The sequence below is a fragment of the Coregonus lavaretus genome (genome assembly GCF_964263955.1).
Source record: "Coregonus lavaretus genome assembly, contig: HAP1_SCAFFOLD_235, whole genome shotgun sequence".
Taxonomy (NCBI): Eukaryota; Metazoa; Chordata; class Actinopteri; order Salmoniformes; family Salmonidae; genus Coregonus; species Coregonus lavaretus.
In genome coordinates, this window is record NW_028161059.1 from 171416 (window position 1) to 198804 (window position 27389).

A 27389-nucleotide genomic window follows, 5' to 3' on the forward strand; every position below is an offset into this window, starting at 1 on the left:
TCCCTCCTAACATAACCCCTCTATCTGTCAGTCCCTCCTAACATAACCCCCCTCTGTCAGTCCCTCCTAACATAACCCCTCTATCAGTCCCTCCTAACATAACCCCTCTGTCAGTCCCTCCTAACATAACCCCCCTCTGTCAGTCCCTCCTAACATAACCCCCCTCTATCAGTCAGTCCCTCCTAACATAACCCCCCTCTGTCAGTCCCTCCTAACATAACCCCCCTCTGTCAGTCCCTCCTAACATAACCCCCCTCTATCAGTCAGTCCCTCCTAACATAACCCCCCTCTGTCAGTCCCTCCTAACATAACCCCCCTCTGTCAGTCCCTCCTAACATAACCCCCCTCTGTCAGTCCCTCCTAACATAACCCCCCTCTGTCAGTCCCTCCTAACATAACCCCCCTCTGTCAGTCCCTCCTAACATAACCCCCCTCTGTCTGTCAGTCCCTCCTAACATAACCCCCCTCTGTCAGTCCCTCCTAACATAACCCCCCTCTATCAGTCAGTCCCTCCTAACATAACCCCCCTCTGTCAGTCCCTCCTAACATAACCCCCCTCTGTCAGTCCCTCCTAACATAACCCCCCTCTGTCAGTCCCTCCTAACATAACCCCCCTCTGTCAGTCCCTCCTAACATAACCCCCCTCTGTCAGTCAGTCCCTCCTAACATAACCCCCCTCTGTCAGTCAGTCCCTCCTAACATAACCCCCCTCTATCAGTCAGTCCCTCCTAACATAACCCCCCTCAGTCAGTCCCTCCTAACATAACCCCCCTCTGTCAGTCCCTCCTAACATAACCCCTCTGTCAGTCCCTCCTAACATAACCCCCCTCTGTCAGTCCCTCCAAACATAACCCCCCTCTGTCAGTCCCTCCTAACATAACCCCCCTCTGTCAGTCCCTCCTAACATAACCCCCCTCTGTCAGTCCCTCCTAACATAACCCCCCTCTATCAGTCAGTCCCTCCTAACATAACCCCCCTCTGTCAGTCCCTCCTAACATAACCCCCCTCTGTCAGTCCCTCCTAACATAACCCCCCTCTGTCAGTCCCTCCTAACATAACCCCCCTCTGTCAGTCCCTCCTAACATAACCCCCCTCTGTCAGTCAGTCCCTCCTAACATAACCCCCCTCTGTCAGTCAGTCCCTCCTAACATAACCCCCCTCTATCAGTCAGTCCCTCCTAACATAACCCCCCTCAGTCAGTCCCTCCTAACATAACCCCCCTCTGTCAGTCCCTCCTAACATAACCCCCCTCTGTCAGTCCCTCCTAACATAACCCCCCTCTGTCAGTCAGGGTCTCCTTGTCCCTGGTCAAGGCTGGACAAGGTTAATATTTCATCCTTTAGAACAGGGTGTGAAAGTCATTCCATGGAGGGCCTAGTGTCTGCAGGGTTTTGGTTTTTCCTTTCAATTTAGCCCAAGACAACCAGGTGAGGGGAGTTCTTTACTAAGACCTAGACAACCAGGTGAGGGGAGTTCTTTACTAAGACCTAGACAACCAGGTGAGGGGAGTTCTTTACTAAGACCTAGACAACCAGGTGAGGGGAGTTCCTTACTTAGACCTAGACAACCAGGTGAGGGGAGTTCTTTACTAAGACCTAGACAACCAGGTGAGGGGAGTTCCTTACTAATTAGTGACATTTAATTCATCAATCAAGTACAAGGGAGGAGTGAAAACCCACAGACACTCGGCCCTCCGTGGAATGAGCTGGACACCTGGTCTAGAGGGTTTCTGTTGCATGTCAATAGATGGAGAGGAGACTGATAACTGAACATGATCATATATTTGTAGTGTTTATGAGCTGTGAGCTTTCGCTCCTGTGAGCTTTCGCTCCTGGATAGCACATTTTTGTTGGCGTGAGCATACACACACACACACACGCACCCTTAGCCAACACCATGGAAACGCACCCTTAGCCAACACCATGGAAACGCACCCTTAGCCAACACCATGGAAACGTGGTTATTGTTGTGCAGAGCGTGGTGTGTATGGGGGAGGGGTGACAGAGCTTTCATGCTGCATTACATCAATAGAAACCAGGAGACGCTTAAGGCAGACGGGTTGTTTGCTCCTAGCAGATCTTAGCTAGCAAGGTAAACGGCTGTGCTCACATACTTAAAATACCTCTGCTTGAAAAACAAGAAAAAACGTCTTTTTCCCCCCACTTGAGACGCTGTAGCAACAAGCACACTTCCTCAAAATAGTCCGAATTAATCTAAGATAACTCAAGAAATCTGTAATTCATTTTGACGTTTTTGCAGAGGATGTCTTGCATCTATGTTTGCAGTATTTCTCAAGTGAAAAAATGTGCATTCAAACTAGTCGTCTGTTGTTGAATTACAACAAACTCTTCATCGAAGAATCCCTACTGTTGACCAATCACCGACAAAGGGGCATAGTCTTCAGCTACAGAACTTCGGCTTGCCTCAAGAAAAAATTTAATGTGCTCGAACAGCGGACAAAATACCTGTCGAACGCTGCCGAACACCAAAAACGTCACAAAATGTAATCATATGCACAAACAGTTTAGATTGGGAAGCATACGGTAAGCACTAATTGGTCTTTTAACCAATCACAGATCTTTTCACATCAGATCTTTTTCAGAGCTGATCTGATTGGTCAAAAGACCACTGTGGGGGGGGGGGGGGGGAGATCAGAATTGTGCTGCCTGTGTAAACGCAGCCATAAAGGTCTGCCTCTGTGCTGTTCCTGTAAACACAACCTATTCTCCTGTCTCTTATCTCTCATCTCATCTCGCTCTCTCTCTCCAACACTCTCTCTCTCTCGCCCTCTCTCTCTCTCTCCCTCGCTCCATCCCTCTCTCTCTCTCTCTCCCTCGCTCCACCCCCCCTCTCTCTCTCTGTCTCTCTCTCTCTCTCTCTCTCTCTCTCTCTCTCTCCCCCTCTCCATCCCCCTCTCTCTCTCTCTCTCTCTCTCTCTCTCATCTCTCTCTCTCTCTCTCTCTCTCTCTCTCTCTCTCTCTCTCCATCCCCCTCTCTCTCTCTCTCTCTCTCTCTCTCTCTCTCTCCCGCTCTCTCTCTCTCTCTCCCTCGCTCCATCCCCCTCTCTCTCTCTCTATCTCTCTGTATCGCTCTTGCTCTCTGTCAGTGGATGTTGCAGAGCTGGCTGTTACTGTTAGCAGGAAAACATTTGACCAATAGCGCGTTCGATAATGACTTCTCTGATGCCTAACAGCAGATTGACCCCCCAAAAGCCTGACTGCTATAAAGGCTACAGTAGCAAAACCAACCCCCCAAAAGCCTTGATCAGCATTAAGGTAAGTGGCCCTTTTTAAGCTCACCAAAATCTAAGTTTAGACATTCCTAACATATACTGCCCTCATTTTTTGTAAGAAAAATGAAGATACAATTACATATTCATCTCTCATGTGAAGCTTTATGACTTTATTTACAACAACAAAAGTCCAGACTGGACTTAATGTATAGCCTTTCAGTCCATTGGTGTTCCAAATAAGCCCTCTTAAAAAATACATTTTAATTAATTTCCAAATGAAAATAATTTACAAACTGACATTTCTTATGTCAAATTATATTATATGAATCTCCCCTACAGTTTATTAAAATAAACGGATCATTGCTATTCATCATGAAAGTAGCACTTATAACGGGGGGGTCCAATCACATCCAGAGATTTAGGCTCTGGTTCTTGCCAACCAGTACAAACCTGATTTCAACTCATCATAGACTTCAATCAAGACATGATTAGTTGAAAACGGGTATGTTACTGCTCGGTTAGAACACAAACCCGGCCCTCTGTGGATAAGAAGCCATGCAGCAAAGACAACAACTTTTCAAAGAATTAATCTGAAAGCTGATTCACATTTGCTGTACTGCTATTGTTGTTTAATTAGTTCAACTTGTCTTCCTGAAGCCTGTGTGAAGACAGTTTTCAAATATCCCTCTCTACTGTTGTATTACAAAGGTAATGGTGGTGGACTAAAAAAACACAATCACCTGAATGAACATTTACATGTACGTAATTTAGCAGACGCTCTTATCCAGAGCGACTTACAAATTGGTGCATTCACCTTATAGCCAGTGGGATAACCACTTCACCATTTTTTTTTTTGTTAGGGGGGGGGAGAATGATTACTTTATCCTATCCCAGGTATTCCTTAAAGAGGTGGGGTTTCAAGTGTCTCCGGAAGGTGGTGTGTGACTCCGCTGTCCTGGCGTCGTGGGGGAGCTTGTTCCACCATTGGGGTGCCAGAGCAGCGAATAGCTTTGACTGGGCTGAGCGGGAACTGTGCTTCCGTAGAGGTAGGGGAGCCAGCAGGCCAGAGGTGGATGAACGCAATGCCCTCGTTTGGGTGTAGGGACTGATCAGAGCCTGAATGTACGGAGGTGTGACAGTATGACAATGCCCCCACCCTAAAGTGCATGAGTAGTCATCCAGTAGTCATCCAGTAGTCATCCAGTAGTAGTCTTCTTCTTGTCTCCTCATTTGTTTGCATTTTTGTCCACCACTTGTAGGTCTCATATCCCTGAAATCTCTCTGTAGCTCAGTTGGGAAAGCATGGTGCTTGTAACACCAGGGTAGTAGGTTCGATTCCCGGGACCACCCATAGGTAAAAAGGTATGCATGCATGACTGTGAGTCGCTTAGGATAAAAGCGTCTGCTAAATGGGATACCCTGGTCTCATTCTACTCTCTCTGCATCAATGACTTCCTGTCCACCCCAAACATCTTGGAGAGAGTACAGAGGTTTCTAATTGTTCCTACCTGTCCACCCCAAACATCTTGGAGAGAGTACAGAGGTTTCTAATTGTTTCTAGTTGTTTCTGATCTTGGTGAAGGCACCATGGATAGATGCATAATACAGTTCCTTCAGAGTATTCAGACCTCTTGACTTATTCCACATTTTGTTGTTCCAGCCTGAATTCAAAATGGATTAAATCAATTTTTTCTCTCTCACCATCTACACACAATACCCGATAATGACAATGAAAACATGATTTTTTAGAAATGTTTGCAAATTTATTGAAAATGAAATTTACATAAGCATTCACACCCCTAAGTCAATACATGTTAGAATCACATTTGATCTCTAAGAGTTTTCCACACCTGGATTGTACAATATTTGCACATTGTTCTTTTTAAAATTCTTCAAGCTCTGTCAAGTTGGTTGTTGATCATTGCTAGACAGCCATTTTCAGGTCTTGCCATAGATTTTCAAGCCAATTTAAATCCAAACTGTAACTAGGCCACTCAGGAACATTCAACGTCGTCTTGGTGAGCAAGTCCAGTGTAGATTTGTCCTTGTTTTAGCTAATTGTCCTGCTGAAAGGTGAATTTGTCTCCCAGTGTCTGTTGGAAAGCAGACTGAACCAGGTTTTCCTTTAGGATTTGACCTGTGCTTAGCTCTATTCCGTTTCTTTTTATCCTAAAAAATACTCCCTAGTCCTTGCCGATGACAAGCATACCCATAACATGACACAGCCACCACAATGCTTGAAAACATGAAGTGGTACTCCGTGATGTGTTGTTGGATTTGCCCCAAACATAATGTTTTTTATTCAGGACATGAAGTTTATTTCTTTGCCACTTTTTTTGCAGTTTTACTTTAGTGTCTTATTGCAAACAGGATGAATGTGTTGGAATATTTTTTATTCTGTACAGGCTTCCTTCATTTCACTCTGTCAATTAGGTTAGTATTGTGGAGAAACTACAATGTTGTTGATCCATCCTCAGTTTTCTCCTATCACAGCCATTAAACTCTGTAACTGTTTCAAAGTCACCATTGGCCTCGTGGTGAAATCCCTGAGCGGTTTCCTTCCTCTCCAGCAACTGAGTTAGGAAGGATGCATGTATCTTTGTAGTGACTGGGTGTACTGATACTCCATCCAAAGTGTAATGAATAACTTCACCTTTGTTTTGTTGACGTTGAGTGAGAGGTTATTTTCCTGGCACCACACTCCCAGAGCCCTCACCTCCTCCCTGTTGGCTGTCTCGTCATTGTTGGTAATCAAGCCTACTACTGTTGTGTCGTCTGCAAAGTTGATGATTGAGTTGGAGGCGTGCTTGTCCACGCAGTCATGGGTGAACAGGGAGTACAGGAGGGGGCTGAGCACGCACCCTTGTGGGGCCCCTGTGTTGAGGATCAGCGAAGTGGAGATGTTGTATCCTACCTTCACCATCTGGGGGCGGCCCGTCAGGAAGTCCAGGACCCAGTTGCACAGGGCGGGGTTCAGACCCAGGGCCTCGAGCTTAATGATGAGCTTGGAGGGTACTATGGTGTTGAACGCTGAGCTATAGTCAATGAACAGCATTCTTACATAGGTATTCCTCTTGTCCAGATGGGATAGGGCAGTGTGATGGCGAATTGCATCGTCTGTGGATCTATTGGGGCGGTAAGCAAATTGAAGTGGGTCTACGGTGACAGGTAAGGTAAAGGTGAAATTATCCTTGACTAGCCTCTCAAAGCACTTCATGATGACAGAAGTGAGTGCTACGGGGCGATAGTCATTTAGTTCAGTTACCTTTTGCTTTCTTGGGTACAGGAACAACACCAGCCTGTACCGTTGACACCATGGGCTCATGCAGCATGACTCAACAGGAACCAGGATTCGTCGGACAAGGCAATATTTTTCCTTTCCTTAATTTTCTGGTGTTGGTGATCGCTGCTTCTTGTTTTTAGCTGACAGGATTGGATCGGAGTGGTTCGGTTCTGAACACCGCTGTTGTACTGCGCCGTTATTTAACCTGTTAGCTTGCGCCGTTCACCTTCGACCTCTCTCATCAACAAGCTGTTTTCGCACACAGGACTGCTGCTGACTGGATGTTTTTTTTGCTTGTCACACCATTGTCGGAAAACCCTAGACACTGTCGTGCGTGAAAAGCCCAGGAGGCTGGACGTTTTCTGAACATACCACGCTCAAACTTGCTTAGGTCTCTTGCTTTGCCTAATTTTAACGTTCAATCGAACAGTAACTGGATGCCTGTCTGCCTGCTTTATATAGCAAGCCATGGCCACGTGACTCACTGTCTGTAGGAGCGATCCATTTTTGTGAACAGGGTGGCACTGATATACACTACCAGTCAAACGTTTGGATACCTACTCATTCAAGGGTTTTTCTTTATTTTTACTATTTTCTACATTGTAGAATAATAGTGAAGACATAAACTATGAAATAACACATATGGAATCATGTAGTAACGAAATAAGTGTTAAACAGATCAAAATATATTATGACATGAAGTTCAGTCAATATGGAACATTTCAAGACCTTGAAAGTTTCTTCAAGTGCAGTCACAGAAACCGTCAAGCGCTATGATGAAACTGTCTCTCTTGAGGACCGCCACAGGAATTTCAGCCCAAAGAAATGCTTCACAGAGTTCGAGTAACAGACACATCTCAACATCAACTGTTCAGAGGGGACTGTGTGAATCAGGCCTTCATGGTCGAATTGCTGTAAAGAAACCACTACTAAAGGACACCAATAAGAAGAAGAGACCTGCGTGGGCCAAGAAACACGAGCAATGGACATTTGTCCTTTGGTTTGGAGTCCAAATTGGAGATCTTTGGTGAATGGATGATCTCCGCATGTGTATTTCCCACCGTAAAGCTTTGCTGGTGACACTGTCTGTGATTTGTTTAGAATTCAAGGCACACTTAACCAGCATGGCTACCACAGCATTCTGCAGCGATACGCCATCCCATCTGGTTTGGGCTTAGTGGGACGATCATTTGTTTTTCAACAGGACAAGGATCCAGGCTGTTTAAGGGCTATTTGACCAAGAAAGAGAGGGATGGAGTGCTGCATCAGATGACCTGGCCTCCACAATCCCCCGACCTCAACCCAATTTGAGATGGTTTGGGATGTTTTCTGAATACTTATGTAAATGTGATATTTCAATTTCTTGTTTTTAATAAATTTGCAAACATTTCTAAAAACCTATTTTTACTTTGTCATTATGGAGTATTGTATGTAGATTGATAAAGATAAAAAAAAATAAGAATAAGGCTGTAATGTAACAAAGTGGAAAAAGTCAAGGGGTCTGAATACTTTCCGACGTCATATTTCCACAACCGGTTTGCTGATGTCAACGTAAACAGAGTACCCCATGGTGGCGTTGGGGTTATGGTATAAGCAGGCATAAGCTACGGACAACGAACACAATTTGCATTTTATCGATGGCAATTTGAATGCGCATAGATACCGTGACGAGATCCTGAGGCCCATTGTCGTGCCATTAATCAGCTGCCATCACCTCATGTTTCAGCATGACGATGCACAGCCCCATGTCGCAAGGATCTATACACAATTCCTGGAAGCTGTAAATGTCCCAGTTCTTCTATGGTGTGAATACTCACCAGACATGTCACCCATTGAGCAGGTTTGGGATGCTCTGGATCGACGTTTACGACAGCGTGTTCCAGTTCCCAACAATATCCAGCAACTTCGCACAGCCATTGAAGAGGAGTGGGAGAACATTCCACAGGCCACAACCAACATCCTGATCAACTCTATACGGAGCAGATGTCGCGCTGCATGAGGCGAATGGTCACACCAGATTCTGACTCGTTTTCTGATCGATGTCCCTACCCTTTTTTTTTTTTTTTTTTTTTAAAGCGATCTGTGACCAACAGATGCATATCTGTATTCTTAGTCATGTGAAATACATAGATCAGGGCCTAATTAATTTAAATTGTCTGATTTTCCTTAAATGAACTGTAACTCAGTAAAATCTTTGAAATTGTTGCATGTTGCGTTGATATTTTTGTTCAGTATATATAATAGATTTTACACAGAATACTACGATTCCCAGGGTGCATTTTACTTCCCAGGGTGCAATGCTCCGCCCAGGGCTGCTGGCTGGCTAGTGGCTACTGCTAGCGAGCCCAGGCAAACGTGAAGGAGTCTAAATATATTTCCGTCTAGTTATGAGTTCGTTTCACATGACTTTGGGTTGTCATTTATTTTATAATGCTCACATGAATGTCATGCTGAATATGTTCATGTCATTGTCACTCAAAAATAATACAAATTTAGTAGATTAACAACAACATTACAATGCAAATGTCACGTAAAATAGTTTTATGTTTTGCAAGTAAATCTCCCTTGTACTTCACTGCTTTGTAACACCTTTTGCATAGTTGTTTTGGTGAGCTGGTCTTCATCTGCTCCTTAATCAAAGTATTCCCATAGTTCACTTCTGGAGCCAGTTTTGACAACAAGCTGCGGGCGTGGAGGTATGTTTTTGTTAGAAGCCATGCTGCTGGCATTTTCTCTCTCTCGCTTGCTCCTCAAAAGTGGCTCGCGCTGGCTAGCTCACTACTGCCCCCTAGAGGAGACGAGGAGCCTGGCTAGCTCACTACTGCCCCCTAGAGGAGACACGGAGCCTGACTAGCTCACTACTGCCCCCTAGAGGAGACACGGAGCCTGGCTAGCTCACTACTGCCCCCTAGAGGAGACACGGAGCCTGGCTAGCTCACTACTGCCCCCTAGAGGAGACACGGAGCCTGGCTAGCTCACTACTGCCCCCTAGAGGAGACACAGAGCCTGCTAGCTCACTACTGCCCCCTAGAGGAGACACGGAGCCTGGCTAGCTCACTACTGCCCCCTAGAGGAGACACGGAGCCTGGCTAGCTCACTACTGCCCCCTAGAGGAGACACGGAGCCTGGCTAGCTCACTACTGCCCCCTAGAGGAGACACAGAGCCTGCTAGCTCACTACTGCCCCCTAGAGGAGACACGGAGCCTGGCTAGCTCACTACTGCCCCCTAGAGGAGACACGGAGCCTGGCTAGTATTACTGCCCCCTAGAGGAGACGAGGAGCCTGGCTAGCTCACTACTGCCCCCTAGAGGAGACACGGAGCCTGACTAGCTCACTACTGCCCCCTAGAGGAGACACAGAGCCTGTCTAGCTCACTACTGCCCCCTAGAGGAGACACGGAGCCTGACTAGCTCACTACTGCCCCCTAGAGGAGACACAGAGCCTGGCTAGCTCACTACTGCCCCCTAGAGGAGACAAGGAGCCTGGCCAGCTCACTACTGCCCCCTAGAGGAGACAAGGAGCCTGGCTAGCTCACTACTGCCCCCTTGAAGATTCAGACAAATTACTAGACAGACTCGATCCTCTCAATCCATAAATGACATGAGACACATTTGGCAGAAAGTAACAAAAATTCTAGTACCGAACCATTTTTCATGTTCTAGTATCGGAAAAAGTACAAACGTTTTGGTGCTTGTTCAGCATGTCAACAACCAATTTCAACACTAACATCTGTTATCCCGAATATTTATTTTGCAGTCTCCACAATAACCTTCAACCTTGGCATTTCTGCTTTTCACAACCCGAGTCGTATTGATAACCTTACCAATAAAAGCTATGACGGCAACTTTATTCATTATCAAAGTGTCCTTTTGACGCTGCACATTCATTAGCGCAAGATTTCTGAACAGGCCTCGAAACCATGCCAGGACCATCGGAAGCACCAGCCCCGACAGCAGGTCCACTTACTACAGCAACATCCATGTAAGCGCCATCAGTCCGCACTGTAGTTCTACCAATCTGTTTTACGGCCGCTGCATACGATACATCATGACTGATCCTATATCTCTGAGCCTCTCCAGCCTCTCTCTGTACCTGGCATCCACCAAATGATGCACTGTTGTCACCTCCACAATTACAGCACTTAACCTTCACATCGCTCCCACATTCACCGTAATCATGTTCCCCTCCACACTTGGCACATCTTTTCTTTCCTTTACACAGAGCAGCTACGTGTCCCATGCTTTGGCGTTTAAAACACCGCGGTGCATTATGGGACAAATTCTCTTTTAACATTTAAACTATGAAATCCTATTTGTACTTTTCCTGGCAAAACTTTCTGAATCCTCAGAATCACTGATAAGCTGACACTTCTTTGACCCTCTTTCCTACTGATCAACCTTTTGGCCTCAATCACTCTGCGTCCCTAAACGTCTCTGCGTCCCGTAGGCTGGGGACGGGGACGGTAGCGTCCCGTAGGCTGGGGACGGGGACGGTAGCGTCCCGTAGGCTGGGGACGGGGACGGTAGCGTCCCGTAGGCTGGGGACGGGGACGGTAGCGTCCCGTAGGCTGGGGACGGGGACGGTAGCGTCCCGTAGGCTGGGGACGGGGACGGTAGCGTCCCGTAGGCTGGGGACGGTAGCGTCCCGTAGGCTGGGGACTGTAGCGTCCCGTAGGCTGGGGACGGGGACGGTAGCGTCCCGTAGGCTGGGGACGGGGACGGTAGCGTCCCGTAGGCTGGGGACGGGGACGGTAGCGTCCCGTAGGCTGGGGACGGGGACGGTAGCGTCCCGTAGGCTGGGGACGGGGACGGTAGCGTCCCGTAGGCTGGGGACGGGGACGGTAGCGTCCCGTAGGCTGGGGACGGGGACGGTAGCGTCCCGTAGGCTGGGGACGGGGACGGTAGCCATTTCCTCGTGAACCAAAATAGAAGTTAGTAAAAAAAATAAAAGCTTAGTGTGTTTTTTTCCTCAGTGTTTTGATTTATTTTCATCTTAGGTTTTTTTGTTTTTGTAATAACTTTGCGTCTCGACAGGAATGGCCGGTGGTAGAGAGAGAATAATATATCTTCTGCCTTATTTGAAATGTATTTTGTCTTAGAGGTTATTCTCCTCTTAGTCTTTTTACCCTTCTTACTCAGCTTTTTTTGTTTTAGTGTCATTTTATGAAGACCTTTCATCCATCTAGGTTACAGGGACTTGTTTTAATCTAATGACGGATATAGCAAGCACATTTTTACATTGGTATCATGGGACCCCTGTAGATCAGTTGGTAGAGCATGGCGCTTGCAACGCCAGGGTTGTGGGTTCGTTTCCCACGGGGGGCCAGTATGAAAAATGTATGCACTCACTAACTGTAAATCGCTCTGGATAAGAACGTCTGCTAAATTACAAATGTATACTGTGCAACATTATTAGGGATTGTTCAAAACTGGTGGACTTGTGATTAGGGATTGGTCAGAACAGTAGTTCTTGTGATTAGGGATTGGTCAACTGGTGGATTAGGGATTGGTCAAAACTGGTAGATTTGTTATTAGGGACTGGTCTCAACCTGCATGCATGCATTCATTAATCTCTGACCCAGTACCATGCTATCAATCACCTGACTACATCTCTGACCCAGTACCATGCTGTTAATCACCTGACTACATCTCTGACCCAGTACCATGCTGTCAATCACCTGACTACATCTCTGACCCAGTACCATGCTGTCAATCACCTGACTACATCTCTGACCCAGTACCATGCTGTCAATCACCTGACTACATCTCTGACCCAGTACCATGCTGTTAATCACCTGACTACATCTCTGACCCAGTAGCATGCTGTCAATCACCTGACTACGTCTCTGACCCAGTACCATGCTGTCAATCACCTGACTACATCTCTGACCCAGTACCATGCTGTTAATCACCTGACTACATCTCTGACCCAGTACTGTGCTGTCAATCATCTGACTACATCTCTGACCCAGTACTGTGCTGTCAATCATCTGACTACATCTCTGACCCAGTACCATGCTGTCAATCACCTGACTACATCTCTGACCCAGTACCATGCTGTCAATCACCTGACTACATCTCTGACCCAGTACCATGCTGTCAATCACCTGACTACATCTCTGACCCAGTACCATGCTGTCAATCATCTGACTACATCTCTGACCCAGTACCATGCTGTCAATCACCTGACTACATCTCTGACCCAGTACCATGCTGTCAATCACCTGACTACATCTCTGACCCAGTACCATGCTGTTAATCATCTGACTACATCTCTGACCCAGTACCATGCTGTTAATCACCTGACTACATCTCTGACCCAGTACCATGCCGTCAATCACCTGACTACGTCTCTGACCCAGTACCATGCTGTCAATCACCTGACTACATCTCTGACCCAGTACCATGCTGTTAATCACCTGACTACATCTCTGACCCAGTACCGTGCTGTCAATCACCTGACTACATCTCTGACCCAGTACCGTGCCGTCAATCACCTGACTACATCTCTGACCCAGTACCATGCTGTCAATCACCTGACTACATCTCTGACCCAGTACCATGCTGTTAATCATCTGACTACATCTCTGACCCAGTACCATGCTGTTAATCACCTGACTACATCTCTGACCCAGTACCATGCTGTCAATCACCTGACTACAGGCTGAGGGTCACAGCAGACCCAGAGCAGTTTACTCCTGACTTACTGAGCAGCTGTCTGACACACACCGGCTGAAAATATTCGGCGTGGGCCCTCAGACCCTCAAAGTACCCCTGCACATGGACTCAGTACTGGTACTTCCTGTATATGGCCATGTTATTACCTGGTACCCCTGCACATGGACTCAGTACTGGTACTTCCTGTATATAGCCATGTTATTACCTGGTACCCCTGCACATTGACTCAGTACTGGTACTCCCTGTATATAGCCATGTTATTACCTGGTACCCCTGTATATAGCCATGTTATTACCTGGTACCCCTGCACATGGACTCAGTACTGGTACTTCCTGTATATAGCCATGTTATTACCTGGTACCCCTGCACATTGACTCAGTACTGGTACCCTGTGTATATAGCCATGTTATTACCTGGTACCCCTGCACATTGACTCAGTACTGGTCCCCTGTGTATATAGCCATGTTATTGCCTGGTACCCCTGCACATTGACTCAGAACTGGTACTCCCTTTATATAGCCATGTTATTACCTGGTACCCCTGCACATTGACTCAGAACTGGTACTCCCTTTATATAGCCATGTTATTACCTGGTACCCCTGAACATTGACTCAGTACTGGTACTTCCTGTATATAGCCATGTTATTACCTGGTACCCCTGTATATAGCCATGTTATTACCTGGTACCCCTGCACATTGACTCAGTACTGGTACTCCCTGTATATAGCCATGTTATTACCTGGTACCCCTGTATATAGCCATGTTATTACCTGGTACCCCTGTACATTGACTCAGTACTGGTACTTCCTGTATATATCCATGTTATTACCTGGTACCCCTGCACATGGACTCAGTACTGGTACTCCCTGTATATAGCCATGTTATTACCTGGTACCCCTGCACATTGACTCAGTACTGGTACTTCCTGTATATATCCATGTTATTACCTGGTACCCCTGCACATGGACTCAGTACTGGTACTCCCTGTATATAGCCATGTTATTACCTGGTACCCCTGCACATGGACTCAGTACTGGTACTTCCTGTATATAGCCATGTTATTACCTGGTACCCCTGCACATGGACTCAGTACTGGTACTCCCTGTATATAGCCATGTTATTACCTGGTACCCCTGCACATGGACTCAGTACTGGTACTTCCTGTATATAGCCATGTTATTACCTGGTACCCCTGCACATCCACTCAGTACTGGTACTTCCTGTATATAGCCATGTTATTACCTGGTACCCCTGCACATCCACTCAGTACTGGTACTCCCTGTGTATAGCCATGTTATTTTTAGTCATTGTTGTTATTCGTTAGTCACTGTATTTATTCCTTGTCACTATTTCTATTTTTGTATTCATTTGATTTTTTAAATCTTTAACTGCATTATTGGAAAAGGACCCGTCAGTCTGTTAGTCTACAGCTGTTGTTTATGAAGCATGTGACACCACACGCACACTTCATGAGCAGCTCTTTAATATTAGAACTGCTTTTCTTTCTAAATCTGTACCTCTCCTAGTTATGAGCTCTCTCCTCCCCCTCTTCTATTCTCATCCTCTCCCCCTCCTTCCTCCTCTCCTCTCCTCCCCTCTCCTCTCCCCCTTCTTCCTCCATTCTCCTCTCCTCCCCTCTCCTCTCCCCCCCTCCTTCCTCCTCTCCTCTCCCCCCCCCCTCTCCTCTCCCCCCCTCCCCTCTCCTCTCCCCCTCCTTCCTCTCCTCCCCTCCCTCTCCCTCTCCTCTCCCCCCCTCCCCTCTCCTCTCCCCCTCCTTCCTCTCCTCCCCTCCCTCTCCCCCTCCTTCCTCTCCTCCCCTCCCTCTCCCTCTCCTCTCCCCCCCTCTCCTCTCCTCTCCCCCTCCTTCCTCTCCTCTCCCCTCCTCTCCTCTCCTCCCTCCAGCTACTGTAAAATGCTATTCTCACTCTATTTCTCCGAATGGGAAGCTTTGAATTATTTCAGGAGTGCTTTAGCTACTCCAGCAGCGGCCCACTCTGAAATGCTGCTTTACCATGTTCTGAACTTCAGATAGAAATAGAACGAACGGCGCTGACGGTATGATTCCCTATTCAATCTGACAGTCTATCAGATCTGCTCTACGTCATACAGTTCTATCTGAAAGGCCTGTAATGTTACATGCTCCTGAATAGGTCCCAGATCATATCCCATAATATCTGGGTGTCATGACAACCGGGGGGTGAAGTTAGGCCATGCATCAGGGCTCTCTCTTAGCGTTATGTTGACTTTGTCCCTAATGGTACCCTGTTCCCTTTATAGTGCACTACAACCCTGTGAGCCCTGGTCAAAAGTAGTGCACTATATAGGGAAAAGGGTGCCATTTCAGATGCTGCTTGGGTGTGGACAACCAGTGGTGGCGTCGAGGCCATTCATCAGTGCTCTCCATATTAACTAATGAAGCCAATGGGTCGGCTCTAATAGATTTAGCCCTGTTGGTTCAGCAGCTCAACTGAACTGGAGACAGACAGACAGTACAGTCTTTTACAGCTTCTACATAGACTATTCTGATGTCGCTACACTGGGGCAGACTATTCTGATGTCGCTACACTGGCTGCAGACTATTCTGATGTCGCTACACTGGCGGCAGACTATTCTGATGTCGCTACACTGGGGCAGACTATTCTGATGTCGCTACACTGGCGGCAGACTATTCTGATGTCGCTACACTGGCGGCAGACTATTCTGATGTCGCTACACTGGCGGCAGACTATTCTGATGTCGCTACACTGACTGCATACTATTCTGATGTCGCTACACTGGCGGCAGACTATTCTGATGTCGCTACACTGGGGCAGACTATTCTGATGTCGCTACACTGGCTGCAGACTATTCTGATGTCGCTACACTGGCGGCAGACTATTCTGATGTCACTACACTGGCGGCAGACTATTCTGATGTCACTACACTGGCGGCAGACTATTCTGATGTCACTACACTGGCGGCAGACTATTCTGATGTCGCTACACTGGGGCAGACTATTCTGATGTCGCTACACTGGGGCAGACTATTCTGATGTCGCTACACTGGGGCAGACTATTCTGATGTCGCTACACTGGGGCAGACTATTCTGATGTCGCTACACTGGGGCAGACTATTCTGATGTCGCTACACTGGGGCAGACTATTCTGATGTCACTACACTGGCGGCAGACTATTCTGATGTCGCTACACTGGCGGCAGACTATTCTGATGTCGCTACACTGGGGCAGACTATTCTGATGTCGCTACACTGGGGCAGACTATTCTGATGTCACTACACTGGCGGCAGACTATTCTGATGTCACTACACTGGCTGCAGACTATTCTGATGTCACTACACTGGCGGCAGACTATTCTGATGTCGCTACACTGGCGGCACTTGTTATCGTCATTTAAAGAAGCATGTGGTCCTCTGTAGCTCAGCTGGTAGAGCACGGCTCTTGTAACGCCAGGGTAGTGGGTTCGATCCCCGGGACCACCCATACAGTCATGTGTGCATACAATTTTTTTTTTTTGTGTAAGTCTCTTTGGATAAAAGCGTCTGCTAAATGGCATTATTATTATTATTATTATCATTATTATTATGACCTTCAGACATCATTAATTGAACTGTCTTTCAAGTTGATGTGCCATGGGAGGAAGAAGGCAACGATATACACACGTATGTCTGGTTGGATCATCCTGGCTAGAGAAGATCTCAGACTGGAGTTCTACTGTAGGAATATTGATATGTCTCTTAGACTGGAGTTCTACTGTAGTAATATTGATATGTCTCTTAGACTGGAGTTCTACTGTAGTAATATTGATATGTCTCTTAGACTGGAGTTCTACTGTAGTAATATTGATGTCTCTTAGACTGGAGTTCTACTGTAGTAATATTGATATGTCTCTTAGACTGGAGTTCTACTGTAGGAATATTGATATGTCTCTTAGACTGGAGTTCTACTGTAGGAATATTGATATGTCTCTTAGACTGGAGTTCTACTGTAGTAATATTGATATGTCTCTTAGACTGGAGTTCTACTGTAGTAATATTGATGTCTCTTAGACTGGAGTTCTACTGTAGTAATATTGATATGTCTCTTAGACTGGAGTTCTACTGTAGGAATATTGATATGTCTCTTAGACTGGAGTTCTACTGTAGGAATATTGATATGTCTCTTAGACTGGAGTTCTACTGTAGTAATATTGATATGTCTCTTAGACTGGAGTTCTACTGTAGTAATATTGATGTCTCTTAGACTGGAGTTCTACTGTAGTAATATTGATATGTCTCTTAGACTGGAGTTCTACTGTAGTAATATTGATGTCTCTTAGACTGGAGTTCTACTGTAGTAATATTGATATGTCTCTTAGACTGGAGTTCTACTGTAGGAATATTGATATGTCTCTTAGACTGGAGTTCTACTGTAGGAATATTGATATGTCTCTTAGACTGGAGTTCTACTGTAGGAATATTGATATGTCTCTTAGACTGGAGTTCTACTGTAGGAATATTGATATGTCTCTTAGACTGGAGTTCTACTGTGGGAATATTGATATGTCTCTTAGACTGGAGTTCTACTGTAGGAATATTGATATGTCTCTTAGACTGGAGTTCTACTGTAGGAATATTGATATGTCTCTTAGACTGGAGTTCTACTGTGGGAATATTGATATGTCTCTTAGACTGGAGTTCTACTGTAGGAATATTGATATGTCTCTTAGACTGGAGTTCTACTGTGGGAATATTGATATGTCTCTTAGACTGGAGTTCTACTGTAGGAATATTGATATGTCTCTTAGACTGGAGTTCTACTGTAGGAATATTGATATGTCTCTTAGACTGGAGTTCTACTGTGGGAATATTGAAATGTCTCTTAGACTGGAGTTCTACTGTAGTAATATTGATGTCTCTTAGACTGGAGTTCTACTGTGGGAATATTGATATGTCTCTTAGACTGGAGTTCTACTGTAGGAATATTGATATGTCTCTTAGACTGGAGTTCTACTGTAGGAATATTGATATGTCTCTTAGACTGGAGTTCTACTGTAGTAATATTGATATGTCTCTTAGACTGGAGTTCTACTGTAGTAATATTGATATCTCTTAGACTGGAGTTCTACTGTGGGAATATTGATATGTCTCTTAGACTGGAGTTCTACTGTAGTAATATTGATGTCTCTTAGACTGGAGTTCTACTGTAGTAATATTGATATGTCTCTTAGACTGGAGTTCTACTGTAGTAATATTGATATGTCTCTTAGACTGGAGTTCTACTGTAGTAATATTGATGTCTCTTAGACTGGAGTTCTACTGTAGAAATATTGATATGTCTCTTAGACTGGAGTTCTACTGTAGTAATATTGATATGTCTCTTAGACTGGAGTTCTACTGTAGTAATATTGATATGTCTCTTAGACTGGAGTTCTACTGTGGTAATATTGATATGTCTCTCAGACTGGAGTTCTACTGTAGTAATATTGATATGTCTCTTAGACTGGAGTTCTACTGTAGTAATATTGATATGTCTCTTAGACTGGAGTTCTACTGTAGTAATATTGATATGTCTCTTAGACTGGAGTTCTACTGTGGGAATATTGATATGTCTCTTAGACTGGAGTTCTACTGTAGTAATATTGATGTCTCTTAGACTGGAGTTCTACTGTAGTAATATTGATATGTCTCTTAAACTGGAGTTCTACTGTAGTAATATTAATATGTCTCTTAGACTGGAGTTCTACTGTAGTAATATTGATATGTCTCTTAGACTGGAGTTCTACTGTAGTAATATTGATATGTCTCTTAGACTGGAGTTCTACTGTAGTAATATTGATATATCTCTTAGACTGGAGTTCTACTGTAGTAATATTGATATGTCTCTTAGACTGGAGTTCTACTGTGGGAATATTGATATGTCTCTTAGACTGGAGTTCTACTGTAGGAATATTGATATGTCTCTTAGACTGGAGTTCTACTGTAGGAATATTGATATGTCTCTTAGACTGGAGTTCTACTGTAGGAATATTGATATGTCTCTTAGACTGGAGTTCTACTGTAGGAATATTGATATGTCTCTTAGACTGGAGTTCTACTGTAGTAATATTGATATGTCTCTTAGACTGGAGTTCTACTGTAGTAATATTGATATGTCTCTTAGACTGGAGTTCTACTGTAGTAATATTGATATGTCTCTTAGACTGGAGTTCTACTGTAGTAATATTGATATGTCTCTTAGACTGGAGTTCTACTGTAGTAATATTGATATGTCTCTTAGACTGGAGTTCTACTGTAGTAATATTGATATGTCTCAGACTGGAGTTCTACTGTAGTAATATTGATATGTCTCTCAGACTGGTGTTCTACTGTAGTAATATTGATATGTCTCAGACTGGAGTTCTACTGTAGTAATATTGATATGTCTCTCAGACTGGAGTTCTACTGTAGTAATATTGATGTCTCTTAGACTGGAGTTCTACTGTAGTAATATTGATATGTCTCTCAGACTGGAGTTCTACTGTAGTAATATTGATATGTCTCTCTCTAACTCCAGGTCGTACTCTCCTAGAGAAGTTGTTCCTTCAGCAGGAAGATGCCCAGCCAGAGGAGGCTGAGAAGCTGTGTTCTAGGATTCTGGCGATGGGGCTGTTACTGCCCTTCACTGACTGCTTCAGAGAGCCAATAGGAGGGTCCAACCCACAACTCACTGCACCATGCAAGTTCCACGTGAGTGAACTATATTCTATACCAGGACCCTCAACCCTGTTCCTGGAGAGACACCCTCCTGTAGGTTTTAACTCCAACCCTGTTCCTGGAGACACGCCCTCCTGTAGGTTTTCACTACAACCCTGTTCCTGGAGAGATACTCTCCTGTAGGTTTTAACTCCAACCCTGTTCCTGGAGAGATACCCTCCTGTAGGTTTTAACTCCAACCCTGTTCCTGGAGAGATACCCTCCTGTAGGTTTTAACTCCAACCCTGTTCCTGGAGAGATACCCTCCTGTAGGTTTTAACTCCAACCCTGTTCCTGGAGAGATACCCTCCTGTAGGTTTTAACTCCAACCCTGTTCCTGGAGAGATACCCTCCTGTAGGTTTTAACTCCAACCCTGTTCCTGGAGAGATACCCTCCTGTAGGTTTTAACTCCAACCCTGTTCCTGGAGAGATACCCTCCTGTAGGTTTTAACTCCAACCCTGTTCCTGGAGAGACGCCCTCCTGTAGGTTTTAACTCCAACCCTGTTCCTGGAGAGCTACCCTCCTGTAGGTTTTAACTCCAACCCTGTTCCTGGAGAGATACCCTCCTGTAGGTTTTTGCTCCAACTCCAGTAACCAACCTGATTCAGTTTATCAACCAACCTAATTATTAGAATCAGGTGTGCTAGATTATGGTTGGAGCGGAAAACTACAGGACAGTATCTCTCCGGTTACAGTTTCATGTAGCAAATTAAACTCTGATCAGAGGTCAGGGCCCGCTCTTACATCAACTCAGTTTTTCTCTGCTCCATGTAGCTAATCAAAAACAAATGTTCTCGGTTTCACAGCAATAATCAAGTTAATTAAATTTGATATTCCTGTTAAATTGAATCATTGTTTAGCGTACTGTAGTGTTTACCTACAACTCTTTATTGTTTAGTTTTTTAAAAACGTTTATTATGAGGTACATCCATAGAACGCTGCTGTTCCTACCATCACTAATCTGATCAATGTCAGTTGAAATTCAATCTTAGTCCTGTATTGACACTTTGCCTGTTTGATGGTTAATCGGAGGGCATAGCGGGATTTCTTATAAGCGGCAGCTCTAGCCTTTAGCTCGATGCGGACATTGCCTGTAATCCATGGCTTCTGGTTGGGATATGTACGCACGGTCACGGTGGGGACGATGTCATCGATGCACTTATTGATGAAGCCGGTGAATAAGGTGGTGTACTCCTCAATGCCATTGGATGAATCGCGGAACATATTCCAGTCTGTGCTAGCAAAACAGTCCTGTAGCGTAGCATCCGTGTCATCTGACCACTTCTTTATTGATTGAGTCACTGGTGCTTCCTGCTTTAGTTTTTGCTTGTAAGCAGGAATCAGGAGGATAGAGTTATGGTCAGATTTGCCAAATGGAGGGCGAGGGAGAGCTTTGTATGCGTCTCTGTGTGTGGAGTAATGGGGGTCTGGCTATCTGTCAGCCATTTGCCAAGCTTATCTGGCACCTTTGATCCTCACCAAGGAGAGGGTCATGACCTCAGTGTCAGCAGAGTAGGCTACCCTGTAAAAAATGCGTGCGCACACTTGGATGTTCCATACCAGTAAGAAATTACATCTACTTTCACCCCTGGTTACACTGTGCTAGCAGGACAAGCTGTTCTGACCATGGTCATGTGATCATATGAAAAACTGGAGGTGGTGTTTTTGACGTAAATCGTCTACACATGTCCATTGTAGTCATTTAGCAGACGCTGTTATCCAGAGCCACGTCTGAGTCTAATGTTTATGTTTTACTGAGTGTGAGTGCTCTGAGCTCTATCACAGTGCTAATGGCTGTGCTGGGACCTGTAATAAGAGACACCTTGTTGTTATGGTGACAGTGCCACAGTGAAAGTCATGAAAATGTATCAGGATGCAGAGATACTGTTGTTAGTGTCTGGAGGGACCAGCCTCCTGGTTAGCTGTTGTTACAGTGTGGCTCTGGAGGGACCAGCCTCCTGGCTAGCTGTTGTTAGTGTCTGGAGGGACCAGCCTCCTGGCTAGCTGTTGTTACAGTGTGTCTCTGGAGGGACCAGCCTCCTGGCTAGCTGTTGTTACAGTGTGTCTCTGGAGGGACCAGCCTCCTGGCTAGCTGTTGTTAGTGTGTCTCTGGAGGGACCAGCCTCCTGGCTAGCTGTTGTTACAGTGTGTCTCTGGAGGGACCAGCCTCCTGGTTAGCTGTTGTTAGTGTGTCTCTGGAGGGACCAGCCTCCTGGCTAGCTGTTGTTACAGTGTGTCTCTGGAGGGACCAGCCTCCTGGTTAGCTGTTGTTACAGTGTGTCTCTGGAGGGACCAGCCTCCTGGCTAGCTGTTGTTAGTGTCTGGAGGGACCAGCCTCCTGGCTAGCTGTTGTTACAGTGTGTCTCTGGAGGGACCAGCCTCCTGGTTAGCTGTTGTTACAGTGTGTCTCTGGAGGGACCAGCCTCCTGGTTAGCTGTTGTTAGTGTCTGGAGGGACCAGCCTCCTGGCTAGCTGTTGTTACAGTGTGGCTCTGGAGGGACCAGCCTCCTGGTTAGCTGTTGTTAGTGTCTGGAGGGACCAGCCTCCTGGTTAGCTGTTGTTACAGTGTGGCTCTGGAGGGACCAGCCTCCTGGCTAGCTGTTGTTAGTGTCTGGAGGGACCAGCCTCCTGGTTAGCTGTTGTTACAGTGTGGCTCTGGAGGGACCAGCCTCCTGGCTAGCTGTTGTTAGTGTCTGGAGGGACCAGCCTCCTGGTTAGCTGTTGTTACGGTGTGTCTCTGGAGGGACCAGCCTCCTGGTTAGCTGTTGTTACAGTGTGTCTCTGGAGGGACCAGCCTCCTGGTTAGCTGTTGTTACAGTGTGTCTCTGGAGGGACCAGCCTCCTGGTTAGCTGTTGTTACAGTGTGTCTCTGGAGGGACCAGCCTCCTGGCTAGCTGTTGTTACAGTGTGTCTCTGGAGGGACCAGCCTCCTGGCTAGCTGTTGTTCCAGTGTGTCTCTGGAGGGACCAGCCTCCTGGTTAGCTGTTGTTACAGTGTGTCTCTGGAGGGACCAGCCTCCTGGTTAGCTGTTGTTACAGTGTCTCTGGAGGGACCAGCCTCCTGGTTAGCTGTTGTTACAGTGTCTCTGGAGGGACCAGCCTCCTGGTTAGCTGTTGTTACAGTGTGTGTCTGGAGGGACCAGCCTCCTGGTTAGCTGTTGTTACAGTGTGTGTCTGGAGGGACCAGCCTCCTGGTTAGCTGTTGTTAGTGTCTGGAGGGACCAGCCTCCTGGCTAGCTGTTGTTACAGTGTGTCTCTGGAGGGACCAGCCTCCTGGTTAGCTGTTGTTACAGTGTGTCTCTGGAGGGACCAGCCTCCTGGTTAGCTGTTGTTACAGTGTCTGGAGGGACCAGCCTCCTGGTTAGCTGTTGTTACAGTGTGGCTCTGGAGGGACCAGCCTCCTGGCTAGCTGTTGTTACAGTGTCTGGAGGGACCAGCCTCCTGGTTAGCTGTTGTTACAGTGTGTCTCTGGAGTGACCAGCCTCCTGGCTAGCTGTTGTTAGTGTCTGGAGGGACCAGCCTCCTGGCTAGCTGTTGTTACAGTGTGTCTCTGGAGGGACCAGCCTCCTGGTTAGCTGTTGTTACAGTGTGTCTCTGGAGGGACCAGCCTCCTGGTTAGCTGTTGTTAGTGTCTGGAGGGACCAGCCTCCTGGCTAGCTGTTGTTACAGTGTGTCTCTGGAGGGACCAGCCTCCTGGCTAGCTGTTGTTAGTGTGTCTCTGGAGGGACCAGCCTCCTGGCTAGCTGTTGTTACAGTGTGTCTCTGGAGGGACCAGCCTCCTGGTTAGCTGTTGTTACAGTGTGTCTCTGGAGGGACCAGCCTCCTGGCTAGCTGTTGTTAGTGTCTGGAGGGACCAGCCTCCTGGCTAGCTGTTGTTACAGTGTGTCTCTGGAGGGACCAGCCTCCTGGTTAGCTGTTGTTACAGTGTGTCTCTGGAGGGACCAGCCTCCTGGTTAGCTGTTGTTAGTGTCTGGAGGGACCAGCCTCCTGGCTAGCTGTTGTTACAGTGTGGCTCTGGAGGGACCAGCCTCCTGGTTAGCTGTTGTTAGTGTCTGGAGGGACCAGCCTCCTGGTTAGCTGTTGTTACAGTGTGGCTCTGGAGGGACCAGCCTCCTGGCTAGCTGTTGTTAGTGTCTGGAGGGACCAGCCTCCTGGTTAGCTGTTGTTACAGTGTGGCTCTGGAGGGACCAGCCTCCTGGCTAGCTGTTGTTAGTGTCTGGAGGGACCAGCCTCCTGGTTAGCTGTTGTTACGGTGTGTCTCTGGAGGGACCAGCCTCCTGGTTAGCTGTTGTTACAGTGTGTCTCTGGAGGGACCAGCCTCCTGGTTAGCTGTTGTTACAGTGTGTCTCTGGAGGGACCAGCCTCCTGGTTAGCTGTTGTTACAGTGTGTCTCTGGAGGGACCAGCCTCCTGGCTAGCTGTTGTTACAGTGTGTCTCTGGAGGGACCAGCCTCCTGGCTAGCTGTTGTTCCAGTGTGTCTCTGGAGGGACCAGCCTCCTGGTTAGCTGTTGTTACAGTGTGTCTCTGGAGGGACCAGCCTCCTGGTTAGCTGTTGTTACAGTGTCTCTGGAGGGACCAGCCTCCTGGTTAGCTGTTGTTACAGTGTCTCTGGAGGGACCAGCCTCCTGGTTAGCTGTTGTTACAGTGTGTGTCTGGAGGGACCAGCCTCCTGGTTAGCTGTTGTTACAGTGTGTGTCTGGAGGGACCAGCCTCCTGGTTAGCTGTTGTTAGTGTCTGGAGGGACCAGCCTCCTGGCTAGCTGTTGTTACAGTGTGTCTCTGGAGGGACCAGCCTCCTGGTTAGCTGTTGTTACAGTGTGTCTCTGGAGGGACCAGCCTCCTGGTTAGCTGTTGTTACAGTGTCTTGAGGGACCAGCCTCCTGGTTAGCTGTTGTTACAGTGTGGCTCTGGAGGGACCAGCCTCCTGGCTAGCTGTTGTTACTGTGTCTGGAGGGACCAGCCTCCTGGTTAGCTGTTGTTACAGTGTGTCTCTGGAGGGACCAGCCTCCTGGCTAGCTGTTGTTACAGTGTCTGGAGGGACCAGCCTCCTGGTTAGCTGTTGTTACAGTGTGGCTCTGGAGGGACCAGCCTCCTGGCTAGCTGTTGTTACTGTGTCTGGAGGGACCAGCCTCCTGGTTAGCTGTTGTTACAGTGTGTCTCTGGAGGGACCAGTCTCCTGGTTAGCTGTTGTAACACTGTACTGCTGCATGTTGTAGCGATAACAGAGAATGACGCCACTTCTCTGCTCCCTCCCTGCCTGACTCATGCTCCCCAGAGGTGGACAGACGTGACAGGTTTCAGATTGTAACCTGATACCCTAATCTGGTCATTGGGACTGAGCCTAACTGCAGCTGATTACAGACGGGAGAGGACGGGACAGGGCAGCTCTGGCAGGCATTTACCTGTGAATATATGATCGTCCTCTGCCACTGCCCGCCCGCCCTCCCCACTCCTCTCTCCTCTCCTCCCCCCTCTCCTCCTCTCTCCTCTCCTCCCCCCTCCTCTCCTCCTCTCTCCTCTCCTCCCCCCTCTCCTCCTCTCCCCTCTCCTCCCCCCTCTCCTCCTCCCCCCTCTCCTCCTCCCCCCTCTCCCCTCTCCTCCCCCCTCTCCTCCTCTCCCCTCTCCTCCCTGTGCAGCACAGAGCAGCAGTATAGAGCAGGAGAAAGCGTAGTCATAGAGGAGACCAGTCCACCATAACAGGCTCTCTGAGGATGGACTGGTCAGGGTCAGAGCAACCATGAGAACAGGAGGGAGGGAGGGAGGGGGGGGGGGGGGGGGCAGCGACGCCCAAGGTTTCTGGGCACTGCTGCAGTTTAACAGAGGATGCACCATCTTAGGGAGTTTCGGGATGAAAGACCGGTGAAGGGAAAGAGGTGCCAGACTGGCGGTAACTCACTGCATCGGAACAGAGGACAGCAGAGCAGAGGATGACTACAACCCCTGAGAAAAACCACCACCGTTTACAACCCCCGAGGGATTTGTTGATATTTTTTTTCTTAAATGCAAACTCCACATTTTCCTCAGCGTTCCTGGTGGTAAATGGAATACCTACACGTTCCAAACAGGAGTGGTGCATAGAGCTGAGTCCAGAGGCTGTGGTCCATAAAATGGAATATGGTGTCCAGGAAGTGACAGATTTAAAGCTGACAAGGACATGGCGAAGATGTCAGAGTCGGGCACAGAGACCAAAGGGAGCTCAGGCTCTTCCTCATCCTCATCCTCCCTGGCTCTAGCTAATGATGCTGTGGGGGACTCTGAGTGTGTGGCGCTGTCCAAGGTGCCTGAGCTAGTCAGGGAGCTACTAACCATCAACGGCCAGGGAACAGGGGAGGAGAGGGAGAGGAGACTGGACCTCGCATGGCTCAAACTCAAACAGACCGTCCGCAGGAAATGCAACCTGTTTGAGCACCTGCAGGTTAGCATGGGAGCAATATTCACAGGTCTGTGGGCTCTGTCCCAAAATGGAACCCTGTTCCCTTTGTAGTGCACTACTTTAGACCAGGGTCCACAGGGCGCCATTTGGGACATGACCTTTGTTCTTAAATCTAACGTGGGATGCTTGAATACACACGGCATGTGATGTCACATAGTGGTTTGGGATTGTTTCCGTTGCAGTCAACATCCAAGAAAAGAGTATTGCATCTAAAATGGGATTATTCCATGTGATCGTTCAACATATGATTGTAGAATGAATAATGGCACCCTATTCCCTATATAGTGCACTACTTTTGACGAGGGCCCGTAGTGCACTATATAGGGAATAGGGTGCCATTCTCTGGTCTAAAGTAGTGCACTATATAGGGAATAGGGTGCCATTCTCTGGTCTAAAGTAGTGCACTATATAGGGAATAGGGTGCCATTCTCTGGTCTAAAGTAGTGCACTATATAGGGAATAGGGTGCCATTCTCTGGTCTAAAGTAGTGCACTATATAGGGAATAGGGTGCCATTCTCTGGTCTAAAGTAGTGCACTATATAGGGAATAGGGTGCCATTCTCTGGTCTAAAGTAGTGCACTATATAGGGAATAGGGTGCCATTCTCTGGTCTAAAGTAGTGCACTATATAGGGAATAGGGTGCCATTCTCTGGTCTAAAGTAGTGCACTATATAGGGAATAGGGTGCCATTCTCTGGTCTAAAGTAGTGCACTATATAGGGAATAGGGTGCCATTCTCTGGTCTAAAGTAGTGCACTATATAGGGAATAGGGTGCCATTCTCTGGTCTAAAGTAGTGCACTATATAGGGAATAGGGTGCCATTCTCTGGTCTAAAGTAGTGCACTATATAGGGAATAGGGTGCCATTCTCTGGTCTAAAGTAGTGCACTATATAGGGAATAGGGTGCCATTCTCTGGTCTAAAGTAGTGCACTATATAGGGAATAGGGTGCCATTCTCTGGTCTAAAGTAGTGCACTATATAGGGAATAGGGTGCCATTCTCTGGTCTAAAGTAGTGCACTATATAGGGAATAGGGTGCCATTCTCTGGTCTAAA

At 47.0% G+C, this 27389-nt stretch overlaps 2 protein-coding genes across 2 annotated transcripts in view; both read left to right on the forward strand.

Annotated features, from left to right (window-relative positions):
* LOC311121137 (uncharacterized protein) overlaps window positions 1-25554 on the forward strand; it is a gene marked incomplete at both ends in the record, with an annotated part of 28063 nt that extends 2509 nt beyond the window's left edge. The window contains 2 exons of the mRNA XM_084195662.1: window positions 19722-19894; window positions 25537-25554. Of these exons, the coding sequence (XP_084051788.1) occupies window positions 19722-19894; window positions 25537-25554 (191 nt within the window). The remainder of the gene's footprint in view (window positions 1-19721; window positions 19895-25536) is intronic.
* Window positions 1-27389, forward strand: part of LOC311121138 (formin-2-like) — a gene marked incomplete at both ends in the record, with an annotated part of 282930 nt that overhangs the window by 136773 nt on the left and 118768 nt on the right. The gene's annotated exons all lie outside the window — the stretch shown is intronic.